Source organism: Echiichthys vipera, assembly GCF_963691815.1.
Source record: "Echiichthys vipera genome assembly, chromosome: 6".
In the NCBI taxonomy this organism is placed as follows: domain Eukaryota; kingdom Metazoa; phylum Chordata; class Actinopteri; order Perciformes; family Trachinidae; genus Echiichthys; species Echiichthys vipera.
In genome coordinates, this window is record NC_139831.1 from 9,717,804 (window position 1) to 9,735,022 (window position 17,219).

A 17,219-nucleotide genomic window follows, 5' to 3' on the forward strand; every position below is an offset into this window, starting at 1 on the left:
GGAGCCGCGAGTGTTGCTCAGTAGGTCTCTGGTATAACAAAGTCAAACTCTGTGGCTCCTGGTGAAGGAGAGTCGATGGCTGATCCTGGTCTGGCGCGAGCGTCGGGCGGCATGTGAGCATCGGGCTCGATAAAGATGTCGTCCCAGTTCAACATCCTGCTCTGGGTGGAGGAGTGGACGTCTTCGCTGACGCTGGTTATGTGATGCACGCTGCCATCCTCGGATATGACGGGGACTCCCTGCGCGTCGGTGCTCCACGAGTACGGCTTCATCTGCACCGTCTTACACGGCAGGAGTCGGTATAAGTTGTTTTCTGCGTCATCTTTCTCCTTCCTCCCGCTGGGGTCCTGATTGTGGGCTTGTTTGCAGTGGGTGGACAGTAACTGGTAGTTTATGAACATTTCATTGCACATCAAGCACTGGTATCTCCTCTCTCCTGTGTGGTGGATTTCATGCTTAGTTCTGTACTCGGCCAGTGCAAACACCTTGTTACAGTAGCGACAGGGGTACTTCTTTTCCCACGAGTGGGTGTTGAAGTGACGACGGAGGCTCGTCAGACACACGTAGGGACGCTTGCAGACGATACACACATAGAAAGTCTTCCCATCCATGATCAGCTCGTAGTGGTCCTCAAGCTCTGTTTTGGTCTTCTTCTTTTTTGGGCTGGTCTTCGGTGACAAGGCCATTGTTGGTCTCTTCCCTTTATTGGCTTTAGAACCGCCTTCGCCTGGATCTTCCTTCACTGGGACAATGTCGTATGTATTTTCTCCAATATTTGCGTACACTTTACAGCCTGATGAAATTGAATCAATCTCCGTGGCTGTATTGAGCGTCACTGTCTTTTTTGCCGCGTGAGCTGTTTTGGGAGTGTTGGTTTGATTTGCTTGGCCTTCAGACACATCTGAGAGCCGCACTTTGAAATCCCCCGGCTGAGAGGAAGCAGACACTTGCTTCTTGTGGACTCCCGTTATATCGCTGTTCTCAGAGGACTGAGAGGCACTCGAGGGCTCAGGGGTGAAACTTCTTGACGTGACTGGTGTTGCAGGAGCACTTCCTGTGGAAACTCTGGCAGGGGAAGACGAGCTGCTGTCTGGACTGCGCAGGGGGCTGCTGTTGGGCAAACTGGAGGCTGGACAAGAGACGCCGGGAGGCTTCAAAGCATATGTTTTCAAGAGTTTTGGTTTCTCTTTCTCTTTCGGTTTTGAGACGGTGTGATTTGAGTCTTCATTTGGCTCTGATGCGGTATTTTCTGAACCAGCCTTTTTTTCTGAACCAGCCGTTTTTTCTGAACCAGCCTTTTTTTCTGAACCAGTTGTTTTTTCTGAACCATCCGTTTCCAAGTCAATGACATTACCAGGTTTTGCCTTCTGATTGGCTGCTCTGGTTTGAGCATCTGTCTCTGAGACAAACATTACATCACTGTCCGAGTCCGAGTCGTTACCTGCAGACCCAGTTGTCTGATTGAATTCCTCTGCAGATATTGAGAAAGACTCTGAGATAATGGGCATCGCCTCTGCGGCTGTGTCACTTTTGCTCTCCGTGTCCTTAGACAAACCTGGCAGACCCTTAACATGTGACAACGGCGACCCCAAGTTTGCAATGAACTTGACCCCCAGTATCTGTCCAGCGTTGATGAGCTCCTCCAGCATGTCGGAGCGGACACGGGTGATCTTGGAGCTGTAAATGTAATTGAGGATCTCCTCAAAGATTTCTGCTTTGATAAAGTTTAACTCGATCACTTGTCCAGCTACACTGAAGAGCTGGTGGAAATATGTACTCGAGGCAGACAGGATCGTTTTGTGAGCTCTGAATTTCTTGTCCTGAATGATAATGGTGACATCACAAAATAATCCATGGTTTCGCTGCTCGTTCATTGACTTCAGCACGGCCGTCGAATACTGTGTGTCGGTCGCAGATATCAGCTTTAGACTTGGCATGGCTGCAGAGAGAAAAACCAGAGAGAGGAAATGAGACATTTCTGAACGCACACGAAAAAACGTTTATTACATCACAGTGACTAAGAACACAACCTTCAAGGAAACAAGTTAAAGGTTTTGGGTCAGATTCAGTGAAACAGCAAATCCTTTGATATGTGTTATTCCATATAAGTCACAGTTTGTCTGACAAACATTTCATTAAGGCACACACAGACAGTTTTGTCTTGATGTTTGATATTTATTTTAAAACTATAATCTTCAGTTGACTTTCCAGGAAAAAAATTAAAACAAAACATAAACCAAAAATGTCACTATTTAGGCGAACAAGATGACGCTGTAATGTTAACAAAATTACAGATAAACTGTGCAAAATGACTGCCTCCCTTATAAGGGACTTAACGAGGACAGAGCGGGGCGTGGACCGACAACCAGGTGAAACAAAGGTAAGAAAATCCCTACAGACACATAGTGGGTATAATAATTAAGTATAATTTTAACCATGACTCAAAACAAAGTTACACTAAATGGCTCCAACCTTCAGTTTGGGTCATTTCCATTTCTATCAGCCAGTTATCGACACCTAAGCAGTAAATATGAGAACAATCCATAAAGTTTGTTCACAGAACTTTAACCTCGTCTGACTTTGTTTTCTTTTGTTAGTGCAATATTACGACCAGCTCCCAGTGTGTTATCAAGCTATAAATCCTACACTCCCGAGGTTAAGCATTAGTACTGGGTGTTACTGGTTTTAATTAGCTGTATGACCTGAATCATTCATATACCTTCATGCCTTTCTGTGTGGAGTTTGCATGTTCTCCCTGTGTCTGCGTGGGTTTCCTCCCACAATCCAAAAACATGCACGTGTTAGGTTAATTGATGACTCTAAAATTGCCCTTAGGTGTGAATGGTTGTCTGTCTCTGTTCGTCTCTATGTGCCCTGTGATAGACTGGCGTCCTATCCAGGGTGTACCCCGCCTCACGCCCAATATCAGCTGGGATCGGCTCCAGCCCCCCCACGACCCTGACCCCTAAGCGTTTGAAGATGAAAGAATGAATGAATGAATGAACTGATAATGTTCGTTTTTTGTGGACACTGTCTTAGAGAGATGTTGATTCAAGGTCATTAATTTAGTTTGAGATGATGTTGAATTGAAGTGATTAATGTAAGTTATAGTAATAGTTTAGTAATTACATAAAAGGAGTGTTTCTTTAGATCAAAACACAAACTACTGGCTCCAAAATGAGCATGAAGTTGAATCAAAACAGTTTAATCTAAAACAACATGAAGGCATAATTAATGGTTGATGTTAGGCCCGTTAGTTTAACATGAATGTGCCTTGTAAACCAGAAACTGTTTAGGTGCAATTACAAACGAATTTCGAGCATAAATATATTTTTTAATTCTCTTAGAGGCCGTGTTTTGATCTCAGATACAAACAGGAACATAAAGAGCATGAATGTGAACATCATGTTTGCCATTACATGTTAGTCAGGCAAAAAAACAACAACTATATCTGAGCAGAGTCAGCCAAAGCTACACGTTTAATGAAAGTTGTGGTTGTTTCCTTAAATATTAGTCTTGCTTAGGGAACTGTGTCACCAGCCGGACGCCGTTCGCTGGTGTTATCCCTGTCCGGACAGATCAGGTCTGCCGCAGTTTCCGGTCTTTTCGTGTTGCTTTTACTGTGTGATCGCCACCGAAGTGCAAGTAGAATGAATTTACACACTTCTAAGAATCTACAAGTGCAGTTTTATAATTGTACATGAACATTTACATGAAAGATTAGTAAAATAAAGTGACGTTGATGAGAGAAAGCAGGAAGAACGTTTGGGCGATGCTCAGCCTGGGCGGCTCAGGTGGTGGTTTACGTTAAAAATAGAAATTAAGAAGATTTTACGGTATATTTTGGAGTTGTTAAAGCGTGTCATTTGATTGTGAAGGACTGAAGTTTGGTCCTGGATGTTTTGACAGCATTGATGTTAATGTGGACGACCAGCAGCTCCTAGTGTTTACGGAGAGGAGATCAGGGTCCGACAGGGAGCACACGGCTAAATCACCGGTGTTAGCATCCGTTTGACTGCTTTTGTAAACACAAGGATAATTTAGCCCGTTAAAACGATATTTGGTTACAAAGATAAGAGGTTAGGCTTTAGTTTAACACCATTAAATTAACTCTAAACATTACACCATCATTTATATTCGTAGGTTAAACAGAAACTTTGACAGAATTAAGACTAAAACTGTCCGGCTGGTGACACAGACCCGCTACGTTAACGCAACTTTAACATCACATACTTTAATGAAGCTACAGTTGTTGCTCTCCGTGTGTTTAAAGTAATATTCAAATGCAGCTAGCTAACAAAGGTAGCTGTGCTTCCTCTTTAATGGACAGCGGCCTACGTTAGCATCCTGTTAGCACGTTAGCTCAAGATACAACAAGACCACATGGAGTCGCGCTTCCTTTAAATTACTGTACGTGAAATGTTTTTTGTTTACCTGCAACCTTGATGTTTTCTGCCAAGACTGACCAGCTGCAGCGACCTCACTGTGGCGGCTAAAGACAAAGGCTAACAACAGACAGCAGCCTCCCTGCAGACTGCAGCCTCATTGATTCAACAGCCACCAGGAGCCGCTGCTGTGTTTATTAACTACAACGTAACACAATTAAAACTAAATAAATGACTTTATTTATTTGTATTTTTAAGGAAAATATACGTATTTAATATTTTCTTGTTATTGGCTAAATTATATATATATACACCACCAAATTTGTAAACCGGAAACCTAATTGTATTGTTTTCATTTCTTACTTTAACTCCTATTAAAGTGTTGCACCAACTGCAAAGCTGTGAAAACCAAAGCCATTTGTAATTAATTTGATCTGTAATGATTTATGTACGTCAATGTTTTGTTTTATTTATGATATATACACTACCTCGAGCGATATTGTGTGTTACTGTGGATATATTGTTTGCAGATTGAACAGAAGTCACTGTTGTAAATCTGTTTGTGTAAATAAAGTTTAATAATAAAGAGGAAATCGTGCCTGAACGTTATTAAAATAGAAAAATGTTTATTTCTCTTTATTATTTTTTTTATTGAAAAGATAAGAATTTAAATAATACTTGACCACTATGGAAAACTTAAAATTAAAAAAAAAAATTGTCAAAAACGATTTAATTATTGATGCATTTTAAAATGTACTCCCTTAGTTTAGCAGACCCCATTAAAGTTTTTGTTATTCTTCATTCGGGTTTTTTTATGTTTAACTGCCTTTGTACGTTTTAATTTATTTTTGATTTATGTTATTATATTATCTAAATGTATGTTGGTATTGTGTATAACTATAACATGTAAGAAAAGTAATGTTTACATTTAATTTTTGCACTCCGGATGTAGCGTCGAGATAGCTTCCGGTGAATTCCTTTCAAAATAAAAGCACGGAGACTGTAGCGGTTATTAAATACAGTTAAATTAAGTAGTTTAATTTACCTGTGGGGGTTTGTTTGGGTCCAACATCATCTCCTCTTCTCTTCTCGGGCTCCGCTGGAGTCCCAGTGGAGTTGTTGAAGCCTGCATGGAGCTCATCACGGACGGACTTCCTGCATAGTCCCTTGTATTGATCATACTTCCACGCGTGTTTATCGTTGTAATGCTTCTTCATAATAAACTCCCTGAATAAAACTTTCGTCCTGCAGATGAGACACGTTGCGGTTGAATTCAACTCCGTGAAAAAGTACTCCGCCGCGAGCGCCTCAACCTTCATGTTCACTGCGTTCATTTCCATTTGGAAATCATGAGAAGGCATTTCGGTGCTTCACTGAGCTGGTGTTCGTCTCTGTTGTTACAAAACACACGGTGTACTCTATAAAATTACCTGTTTTTCAGTGTCGTATCCAGGGCTGACTTATTCCGTGTGGTTGCTCGGTTACCAGCACACGGCACACTTGATTTGGAACTTCCGTGTTGTGGCCGCCCCACGACACAGACACACACACACAGCCAATGAAAACACGTTATTTTCAACCGCCAAATACGTCACCTGGCACAGATCAGCCAATAGCGACATTACATTGCAATAGCGGCGGTTCAACAACCAGCAGAGGGCAGTCGGTGTACTTTAAATATATATACTTTTAGAGAACAAAGTATTAACAGTGTGGTTTGACAATGACTTTCTCTCACGCACACCGAAATGACTACATTTCTCATTGATCGGTAAGATAACTTTCATGTTTACTTAGCTGTAACGGCTAACGTTAACAGCTAACGGTAACTGTCAGTTAAACTCCTCTGCCATACTTGTTTTTATGGCTCAAACAGACTCAGGCCTAGGACACACTTCAGAAACAGAATCTGAAATACTTTAATAATCCCAGAGGGAAATTACTTAGCAACAAACCTGGCAACGCAAGTCCTGCCATTATTATTTGTTGTTGCGACTACGATCTTGAGACACTAGATGGCGGTGTTCTGCTCATTCTCCATATTCAGCCTTTAATTCTTGATTTATTCTGAAATACTGTTTTTTTTTTTAATCATTCATCATTATATACCACTGCTGTCCTAGCATGTTTTGTATATAAATAATTTTTGGTTAATTGCAGGAAACTTTCCAGGAACAAAAATATGACAGGAAATGCTAAAATTAAATTTCAAGGATTCCTAAAAGTTTCAGTCTTTTCTTACTATTGTATTAATTTAGTACACAATGTTTCCCTTTTTTAATTTTGGAGATTCCTTCAAGTACCAAGAGGAGGATTTTGAGTACCCCAGTTTGAGAACCAGTGACCTAGACACTATATTTACCGTTAGCCGTCACATTTTTTAATCCTATAGCCCTAAAAAAATTGTTCAAATGGTTTAAGCTAATTGTTAATACTTTTAAGATGCTAACTGAACAAACATTAGATCCACAATTGCATATTTAGAGAGCTATCTTTGTTTCCAGTGGCTTTAATTAAAAATAAAAAGTACAGGCGGAACCATGTACATGTTTGTGGAGGACGGTTCGTGTTTGGGGCGGAAGTAGCATCACTTCCTGTTATTAGACGCTTTAGCTGCGTACTTTAAACATGAGCTAAAGTTAATTTCTCTCCCAATCTCCTTCAAAATACCGTGTTTTTTTAATCTTAATTGTGTCTCGTGGTTTCGGTGCGAGTCTCACTATGCCCATGTCGGATCGCTCGAGCTCTGACGGCGGCGGGGAGCCCCGGAGCCCTCGGGCCCGGAGACCTCGCACTCGCTCCCGCAGCCGCCACCGCAGCGGCAGCCGCGAACGGAGCCTGTCTCCGTACAGCTTCGGACCCAAACTCCCGAAGCCGCGCAACCGGGAAAAGGAGCACGAGGAGCGGGACCGCCGGTTCCGAGAGGCGAGGACCATCAGGCGGATCCGCATCGGGAGCCGTTCTCGGTCCAGGTCCAGATCCAGGGATCGTCACAACAACAGCAACACCAACAACAGTCACAACCACTGGTCCGAGCAGCGGGACGCTCCTGGGAAACACGGCAGCTTCAAAGATGATTATTACTACGAGCAGCAGAGAGACGACGCGCAGCGACAGAGACAAGAGGCTTTTATCGCCAGGTAAATAACAAACACATTAGGTATGATCTGCTTCTGTGAATGTAAATAACAAACACATTAAGTATGATCTGCTTCTGTGAAGGTAAATAACAAACACATTCAGTTTGATCTGCTTCTGTGAATGTAAATAACAAACACATTCAGTTTGATCTGCTTCTGTGAAGGTAAATAACAAACACATTCAGTTTGATCTGCTTCTGTAAATGTAAATAACAAACACTTTCAGTTTGATCTGCTTCTGTGAAGGTAAATAACCCTTGAAAGACAGATTATAAATTAAACTCAAGCAGCAGAAGCCGAGAAATCCTGACCTGAGTATGCTGTATTTGTATTTATTTATTTATGTTTTTAATTTAATGAGAGAATGAAAAAGACTACAGCAGTTGTTGAACAAATATTTATTAATTTATTTATTATTTCTATTATTTCAGTAGGTTTGTATTTATTTATTTATTTAATTAATTTGAGCATTCAAAAGACAACAGAATGAAAACATGGTTAAATATTTGAACTCTCCAAACCGAGCCTCGGACACTTTTAAGAGTGTTTTTATATTAAATTCCCCCCTGTTGGACACACTGCCTTCATGTCCTTTAAACAGTCCATAGCTTCAATGTAATGCAGGTATATTCTCATTATTTCTTATGTTTCTTTCTTTTGTTTTTGTTACTGATTTCTCTGATCATTTTTTTCAAACACCTCAGCTTGATAACAGCGAAAAGCATCAAGAATAGAAACCAAAGTAGAAAATCCATTAAGGTTGTCTAAAGGATTGAAACAGCAATACTTCTCAATACACATTTCAATTAAGTCCTGCCGAAAAAATAACATAAAGCAAATTTACGATCAGATTTCAAAATCAACTGTGTTCAGTGACTTTTTCTGTACCAGCAGCTTGTGCAGCTTAATATAAAAATGGGGGTAAATGTCCTGTTTTGTGTGAGTATAGATTGTTGCACAGCTCTACAGCGGACACAAAAGATGTAATCCTTCAGGTTTAAAGCAAACAGAGGAACTGATATATATAATAATCAGTTATTTGTCTGTTTTTCTGTTTCAGGCGTCTGCAAGAGAGGGAGCGGATCGGAGAGTTAGGATGTCCTGAAGTTTGGGGGTATTCACCAAGAGTGAAAGAGCCAGAGTAAGTCGAGTATCTCTCCTCCTTTTTTTAGAAGCACCGCACACACAAAAACTTAATAGATCTAGCCGTGTACTTACAGAGGACGACGGCATGAATTTCTTTCTTTGTTCTCCTGCAGCTCTGATGAATTCACACCAGTCGAAGAAGACGAGAAAAACAGCAGCTCAGAGTCAAGCTCAGAAGGTGCAGCACACCGGGTGTTTCTATAAATAATAATAATAAAATACATGAAATACAGGGATGCTGTGTTGCATTTGAAATGTTTTGAAAAATCTCCGTTCATTCACAGAGGAAAAGAAGAAGAAAAAGAAGAAGAAGAAATCAAAGAAAAAGAAGAACAAGAAACACTCGGAGGACAGCGAGATGGAGTCCGATTCAGACGGTAAGACGATATTATTAATGCCATCTCTACATTAATCTAAGAATGTCTTTCTCATGAGATTTATCCGCTGAACGATCATGTCTTCATCTTTCAGAGGAAGAAATAAAGAAGAAGAAAAAGAAGAAGAAAAGCAAGAAGTATGTGCCGACATGCAGATGTATGCCAGCTTCATTCTCACAGAAAAAGGAGATTTGGATTAACCGAGCATCACGTGTTTCCTCGACAGGTCGAAGAAATCCAAGAAGAAGAAGGTGAAGAAGAGCCGTAAGGAGTCCAGCCACTCCAGCAGTGAAGCATCAGAGGAGGAAGAGGACGAGGAGGAGGAGGAGGAGGATCCCAACAGCGTGATGTGGGTGGAGAAAACCTGCATGGACGAACACGTGGTCGGGCCCGAAGCGCCGCTCACACACCTGTCCCAGGACGACAGACCTTTGGAGTGAGTCTGTCTCTCTGTTGCACTTTGTTACGTTACTGATGCGCTTTACAGACCAGAGTTTTCACAATAAAAGCTCTGCAGCAGGTTGACGTGAACATCTACACATGTGAAAGTGGAAGACACTGGACCTGACAGTTTCTCCCCTGGCGCTTTTCAGCAGCTCTCTGCGACTTTTATGTGACAACTGATCAATAATGTTTATATTAAATCTTGTAAATTCAGTAGTTCCAGCTCCTGAAATAGAGATGATTGGTTTGTACAAAGTCTTCAAAGGTTGGAAAATGCCTAACTTTAACCAGAAGATGCTCGGATTCGAATACAAACCTGAAAAAAATCCTTGATTTTTAACACAATATGGTGTTTCCACTGCACAATCTCTCACATAAACTAAAAATCTGTCAGTTTTTGAAATGATACGATCCCGTCGTCATGTTTGTTCGTTGTCTGGTGGCGTCAAACACCAGAGCTGCAGCTAACCAGAGCTAGGTGGACTTACATTTCTTCGGCTTTGCCCTGCGTCCTCCAGTAACAACTTAGATGTGGTTTGGGAGTCTGGAAACTTTTCTTTTGAAAAACCTTGAAAGTGCTTGAATGCAACTCTAAAAAAGGGAGATAGATTGACGCTTTTTCTTAATTTATGGCTCTTCAAGTTTAATAAGTGGGCTTTTCTCTTCCTCCAGTTTTGGCCACGCGCTGTTGCCAGGTGAAGGTGCTGCGATGGCGGAGTACGTGAAAGCAGGCAAACGTATCCCGAGAAGAGGTGAGATCGGTCTCACCAGTGACGAGATCGCAAACTTCGAGAAGTCTGGCTACGTGATGAGCGGCAGCAGGTATGTTAAAGTTGTTTACAGGAATTTAAAATGTCTAACATTATGTTTTATTTGTATTATTTATTAGGCATTAAAAGTCACATTTGATCTTATTTAATGTATCTATCGTTTAATTCATTTCTGTCTAAATGAGTTGAGCTCCTCTGCATGAAACTACACTTGCACTTTACCTGTTTGCAAAATGTAGATGAACTCACTCTGAATACCATGCTCCTACATAAAACCAACCTCTGCACGGGGCCGCATATATACCATTTGACTTAAGACTGAAAAGCTTGAATAAGAAAAGAATTTGGTCCAAAAAAATCAGTCTTTAAATGAAAATTTGGTTAAAAATGATCATGAAAACGTCTTGTAAGGCATCAAATTTAAGTGTCTGACGCCCGCAGATGTAGGACTATCAACAGTCACCATGGCCGTGACGTGATTTGTACTGCAGAGATTAAATAATGGTTTCATCCCTGTGATATTGACGCATTTTAAACGTAACCCTGCAGACATCGTCGTATGGAGGCTGTGCGTCTGAGAAAGGAAAACCAGATCTACAGCGCGGACGAGAAGCGAGCTCTGGCGTCCTTCAACCAGGAGGAGAGGAGGAAGAGAGAGAGCAAGATCCTGTCGAGCTTCAGGGAGATGGTGTACAGGAAAACCAAAGGCAAGGAGGAGAAGTGAACATCACACCTGTATCATTAAAAGACAGCTTTACTTTCGGTCTTCAGGAGGAGAAGCACATTCAGTTTTAGTTGCATGCACAGTGGTGATGCAGGATTTTAACTGTAAAGACATGTTTGAGACTCCTGTATTACGTTCTCTATCCAGTTTCCTCTTCCAGTTGTTTGAGCTTAATTTTCTCCTGTAAATGTTTTAAGTGCCCCGATCAGAACGTTAAATAAATTTTCATTATCAAGTTGTGTTTTTCACATTTTTCTTCTTTTAAACAAGTAATTTGTAAGTGAAAAAGCTGAGATTGGAGACATGTTATTTTCTTATTTTGTTTAAAGTGTGTAAAAATACTCTATTTTGTTTAACGTGCTTTCACATAAGAAAATAAAAAACAAGCAAAGTGGAAGAAAGCTGCATTCGTGTGCTCCTCAGATGGTCCCGTGTGTGTGTTCATGAGCTTAAAGTCGTCACGTGGAAACAACAGTCCAATCATTTTATGAAAAAAGGTCGAACAAATTGCAACAGAAGCAAACTTTCATATCCTTAATATGTCCTGAGTAAGGGAGAGAGAAGCAAAAAAGAATCCAAATAGGGGAAAGTTTCTTAAAAGACCCAAATTTACCCTATGCATTAATTTATGTTTAGTATTAATGACTGCGTTGATTACTTACATCAAGACAAACAAAACATGTATCACAAATTTGTTTTATTGTATTTTAACATGGGCAAATGGCGCACGATCTAATTACGTATGTGCTAATTTCATAAATGCATAACAGATCTAAACACTGGGTAAAGCAGGTGAAAATGTAAACAGTAAAAGACTTAATGTTAAGGTCTGAATGAACCCCTTTAGTCTACATCTCCAGCTTCACTCATCTTCAGCCTCTTATCCGGGGTCGGGTCGCGGGGGCAGCAGCTTTAGCAGGGGACCCCCAACTTCCCTTACCTGGGCCACATTAACCAGCTCTAACTGGGGCATCCCGAGGCGTTCCCAGGCCAGTGTGGAGATACAATCTCTCCACCTAGTCCTGGGTCTTCCCCGAGGCCTCCTCCCAGCTGGACGTGCCTGGAACACCTCCCTAGGAAGGCGCCCAGGGGGCATCCTTACTAGATGCCCGAACCACCTCAACTGGCTCCTTTCAATGCAAAGGAGCAGCTGCTCTACTCCGAGATCCTCACGGATGCTGAACTTCTCACCCTCTCTCTAAGGGAGACTCCAGCCTCCTGAGAGAACCCATTTCGGCCGCTTGTACCCGCGACCTCGTTCTTTCGATCATGACCCAGCTTTTAATCTACATGAGCATTCATAAATGGAGCCGGAAGAAGGACTTGGGTCACTGCTGACTGAATTTCACTCCTGTAGATGACTCAGATCTATGAACATGAAACATAGAAACTTCATTAGGTGCACCTGTCCAACTGCTCGTTAACGCAAATTTCTGATCAGCCAATCACATGGCAGCAACCACATGCTTAGGCACGTAGACATGGTGAAGATGATCTGCTGCAGTTCAAACCGAGCATCAGAACGGGGAAGATGATTGAAGAGTGATGATTAAAGGTGACTTTGAATGTGGCGTGGTTGTTGGTGCCAGACGAGCTGCTCACAACCATCTCTAGGGTTTATAGGGAATAATCCCAAAAAGAGAAAATATCCAGTGAGCAGCAGTCCTGTGGGTGCAAATGTTGATGCCAGAGGTCAGAGGAGAATGGGCAGACTGGTTGGAGCTTATATAAAGGCAACAGGAACTCAAATATCCACTGGTTCCAACAGAGGAATGCAGGAGAGCATCTGTGAACACACACCACCACCTACTTTCTGTCAGAGAGGGAACAGCAGCAGAAGACCACACTGACACTTTATTATGCCTAATAAAGTGGCCGGTGAGTGTGTTTATCTTTTGTTTCCTGTCCTTATCTCAGACTCATCCCAAACCCCATCTCTGCTATACTAATTAATGAAGGCTGGTTTAAAATCCTTCCTCCTGCTTCATTTATTAATGCTCATGTAGACTAAATGGGTTCATTCAGACATTAACATTAAGTCTTTTAATGTTCTATGTCAACAAGATTCAAGACATTTTCAGCTGTTCATACCCAGTGTTTAGATCTGTTGTGGTATTTATGAAAATTAGCACATACATAATTAGATCATGTCCAGCTTGCCCATGTGAACACAACACACTATTGCAAAGAACTTGTAAAACATTGTTTGTCTTGGTCTAAGTAATCAACTCAGTAATTTTCATGGTGATATCTAAAGGTTATTTCTTTTTTCCCCTATTTGCGTGAGAATAAAAGGATATATTTAGGTCTTTTCTTAAACTTTCCCCTATTGGAATTCTTCTGGGTTTTCTCCCTTACTCAGGACATATTAATGATTTTTTTGATACAAAATAAGTCTGCTTCTGTTGCAATTTGTTCAACGTTGACCCCTATTTTGGCTTCAAAGGACTGTACTAGGATGCTACAAAGAAGATGCACTGGATTTTATTGCTCTGGACGTTTCAACAACACACTGAAAGCGGTTTCCAGGTTCCACGTTCACCTGAGCTACTACTGTGTTGAATGACAGCCGGTAGATACTGGTGAAATAAAGTAGATTTCCTGTTAAAACACGTCGTTATAACTTGGGTTTTACTGTATTTTAACATGTGGACATGGTGGCCAACAAGACTGGCTCATTGTTGAGTAATCTGCTAAACATTTCCCCCTGAATTAATCAGTAATTGTAGATTAAATATCATAAAATTATGAAAAATGCACAAACTCAAGGTGACGCCTTTAGGTGACAACAAACCTGATGACATTCTACGGATAATGGAAAACAGAAAAGCAGCAATTTCTCACATTAGAGGAGCAATTATGAATAATTATCTAAATGTTTTGCAGTTAATTCCCAGCAGAAGGACTCAGTTTTTATTCACTGGATAATTAAATTAGGGTGGAGTTTTTTCTTCAGTTGACTCTTAAGAGAGATTTTAAATCTTCCTTCAGTAAAACGCTGGAAAATCACCCGTACAGACGACAGAACGTCAGGTGTCAAACACGGATGTATTTGAGCACCGATCTCTCGTCTGTTGCTTTTGAAACTGAACAAACGCGTCAGAAGATTGAAAGTGTGGATCAGTTTAATCGATAACAGGGACTGAAAACAAACAGCAGGATGTTAAATATAATTTTTCAATGTACAACTTTCTTCTCCTCAGGGCGTCCATGTTCCTGGTCATCAGTGGATGTTCTCAAGTCCCTGTTGAGGAAAAAAGAAGATTATTACGTCTTCAGTCTGTTAATGATTAAACAGATCGCTCCAGTTTGTTGGTTGCATTTCTCCTGCTTTACGTTTTAAGCTCAGTATGAAAATCTTTATTTTAAGTATTTACTGAACTTTCCCAGAACGTGGTTTGAATGTTATCTACAGTTACTCCAATTGAATCACTAACCTGGTTGTTTAATAAGCTGTTAGTTGTTTCAAAGTATTAATAAGTAATTTTACTTGGTTTTTCAAATACCAGCCTAAAGTTTAATTTTTTAATAGCTCAGAGTTCAACAATGTTCAGCAGTGACACATAAAATGGATTTAGGCGTGTTTACCACTTATTGCTTGGATAAATATGGTGTTATTTACACATGTTAAGTCTCAACAGTGTTAAGATTATATTATTATATCGACACATGTCATACACAATATTTATCCCACTAATAAATGTGAGTTTTGTAAGATTGAAGAAGAAACTATTATGCATTTATTCTGAGAGTGTCAGTGTAACTTTGGAGCTCTGCTTTTTTAACATTCAGTACAGTCAACTCATTAAATCTGAAGCAAAAGACGTCACTACCTATGAAAACAAAACTATACAGGGGGTTGTCAATTTACTAACTCTACAAGGAAAATTACATATCCATAAAATTAAATTATCCAAATCTCTGCCAAATCTTACTTCATTTAAATTATTTTGAGTCTATCCAATTTATTACTAAGAAGAAATGTTTTATACTGCTGATATATTACAATATTTCTTAAGGAAAATGTAATAATATAGCCCACCTTTTAATTTAAATTACATCTATGTATCCATTTGTTTTAATTTCCGCATTTATCTTCTTTTTTGAGCAATAACTTTATCCACCACTTAATCGCAATATACAGTCATACATATTTTATCTTAAACGCTTACTCTTCATTTAACTTATCTGATTTCATTTTCCGTGAATTTTATTTTACATGTATTCTTACATCTACTACATATATATTTAACTTAGTTTATTGTTTACTGTTTTTTTATACTTTCTGTATTTATTAAGAGTTAGACTTAAGAGTTTATTATTGTATCCAATAGTGTATTTGTTTATACCTTCCTTGTGTTTTTGTAAGCTGCTGGAAACTCAATTTCCTTGCGGGAGTTCATCCCAAAGGGTCAATAAAGAGAAGTCTAACTTTATTTTATTGTGTATTTAAATACTCTCTCTATTCAAGTTTATTAATGTTGTGTCATAATGTGAAATTGTAATGATCATTGGAAGGGGAAATGCCTGCTTTATATATAAATTATTTTCTTTGTCAAGTACGATGACGAATTATTCTACAATGTTTGCATTATATTTGCAAATAAAGTTAAAAAACAAACAACAACACATGTGTTACAGACACTAACCTTGGACTCGTATGACTTTCCTGATCCGGACACACGGATGTCTCTCTCCATCAGATACCAGTGCCATGGAAACCGAGCGACCTTCTTCTCCTACAGGGGAAACACAGTCTTGTAGTTAAAACAGTCTTAAAGTAAAAACAGTCTTATGGTTAAAACAGTCTTATAGTTAGAACAGCATTTGAAGTGAAAACGCGGACAGACAGCAGTGTGTGGCTTCATTAGCCGTGCTAGCGCCTGTGTTAGCCCGGTGACAGCTACCTTTCCTCCGTGGGTGAACTTGTGGATCTGTGCGGTGGCGACGCCCGGAATGATCAGACACACCGTCATGATGGCGAGGCCGGGCAGGATTTCATACCACATGGTGGCAACTGTGGTAACCGACCGACAGAGAGCGACTTTGGTGACGGCTAAGTTGCCCTAGAGACCAGCTTCGACCGTTTATTTTGCTAAGGAGCTAACAAAATGTCGACTCTCCTGACGACCTGTGTTCGGCGACCGGAACAAGAATCTTACTTCCGCCGAATTCTTTCAAAAGAAAAGCGCAAGCTCGAAAAAGATGATACATTGTTTTTTTTTTAAATAATGTGCACAATAAAAAACATAAATAACATATACACACATATACATATATATATATATATATATATTGGACAATAAAAGAAAACACATAGGCAATATAAATAACAAATACATACAAATGTTTTTTTTAGGAAAAGCGTAAGCCCGAGAATTTTCTAAATAAATGTATTAAATTGGACAATAAAAACAATCAAAAACACATAGGCAACATAACTAACAAATGCATACAAAGGATTAAAAAAAAAAAAAAAAAAAAAAAAAATCGTGCCAGTGAGATTAAGAGGGGCATGTTAAGGAAATCTCACCTCAAGTGTCGTTAAATGCAAGAAAATAAAATAAAAAGTCATCTAATCCACAAAAGTATGCAAATGATAAAAAGAAAGCAAGAAAAGTGGCTTCATTGAATATACATAAGAAAATCACAGACAGATATGTAGGATCGGCCTATATTCAGTCCTTTACTGTCATTGTTGTGCAAACAACTAGTCAAATGTTAGTATGCATTCTGAGAAATACTTTATGTTGTAATATTTGTAATTAACAATTCAAGATTACTTACACAGTTTGAAAGAGGAATGACATTTAAGACTACTTGTTAAATATTTAGAGAAACGTTTACTCAGCAGCAAATATAACTTGTAATCGCTATTTAACATTATTATTATTATTATTAGTAGTAGTAGTAGTAGTATAATATTCTAAATGAACACGTGCTTACTCTGGTGTGACAATTATTTGCCACATTCTTTATTATATATTAACTTAAACTTGCAAGCTTTTATTTTGAAGTGCATACAGAAGCAGGACGCTGTGTTTGCTGACTTAAAGGTCATTCTTTTTTATTATTTTTTTTAATGTAACAAGATGAAGAAAACTAACATTTCAGTCGCAAAGTGACTGACAAAACACAAATGGACAAAAAAATAAACGTTATTATATTTTTTTTAATTTACGCTTTACGCTTGTTTCCATGGTTCCCACCCACTCACAGCGCCCCCTCCGTCT

General features: G+C 39.6%; 3 protein-coding genes across 4 annotated transcripts; 1 reads left to right on the forward strand and 2 right to left on the reverse strand.

Annotated features, from left to right (window-relative positions):
• On the reverse strand, positions 1 to 5,542 carry zbtb33 (zinc finger and BTB domain containing 33). Of its 2 annotated transcripts, none has more exons than XM_083915510.1 (2): positions 5,431 to 5,542; positions 1 to 1,939 (listed from the first exon to the last, which is right to left on the reverse strand). In XM_083915510.1, the coding sequence occupies exon 2, from the start codon at positions 1,935 to 1,937 to the stop codon at positions 18 to 20; it is 1,920 nt and encodes a 639-aa protein (XP_083771636.1). In that variant the 5' UTR covers positions 1,938 to 1,939; positions 5,431 to 5,542; the 3' UTR covers positions 1 to 17. The 2 variants fall into 2 exon arrangements, with proteins under 2 accessions (XP_083771636.1, XP_083771635.1); XM_083915509.1 differs by lacking the exon at positions 5,431 to 5,542 and adding an exon at positions 4,435 to 4,548.
• A 1,426-nt stretch (positions 5,543 to 6,968) lies between these two features.
• nkap (NFKB activating protein) lies at positions 6,969 to 11,374 on the forward strand. The gene is made up of 8 exons (XM_083915692.1): positions 6,969 to 7,525; positions 8,586 to 8,666; positions 8,785 to 8,849; positions 8,956 to 9,048; positions 9,143 to 9,185; positions 9,275 to 9,484; positions 10,165 to 10,314; positions 10,812 to 11,374. The coding sequence occupies exons 1-8, from the start codon at positions 7,107 to 7,109 to the stop codon at positions 10,984 to 10,986; spliced, it is 1,236 nt and encodes a 411-aa protein (XP_083771818.1). The 5' UTR covers positions 6,969 to 7,106; the 3' UTR covers positions 10,987 to 11,374.
• Positions 11,375 to 14,093: 2,719 nt separating this feature from the next.
• On the reverse strand, positions 14,094 to 16,122 carry ndufa1 (NADH:ubiquinone oxidoreductase subunit A1). The gene is made up of 3 exons (XM_083915607.1): positions 15,894 to 16,122; positions 15,636 to 15,725; positions 14,094 to 14,230 (listed from the first exon to the last, which is right to left on the reverse strand). Exons 1-3 carry the CDS (start codon positions 15,993 to 15,995, stop codon positions 14,210 to 14,212), a joined length of 213 nt encoding a protein of 70 aa, XP_083771733.1. The 5' UTR covers positions 15,996 to 16,122; the 3' UTR covers positions 14,094 to 14,209.
• Positions 16,123 to 17,219: the final 1,097 nt, after the last annotated feature.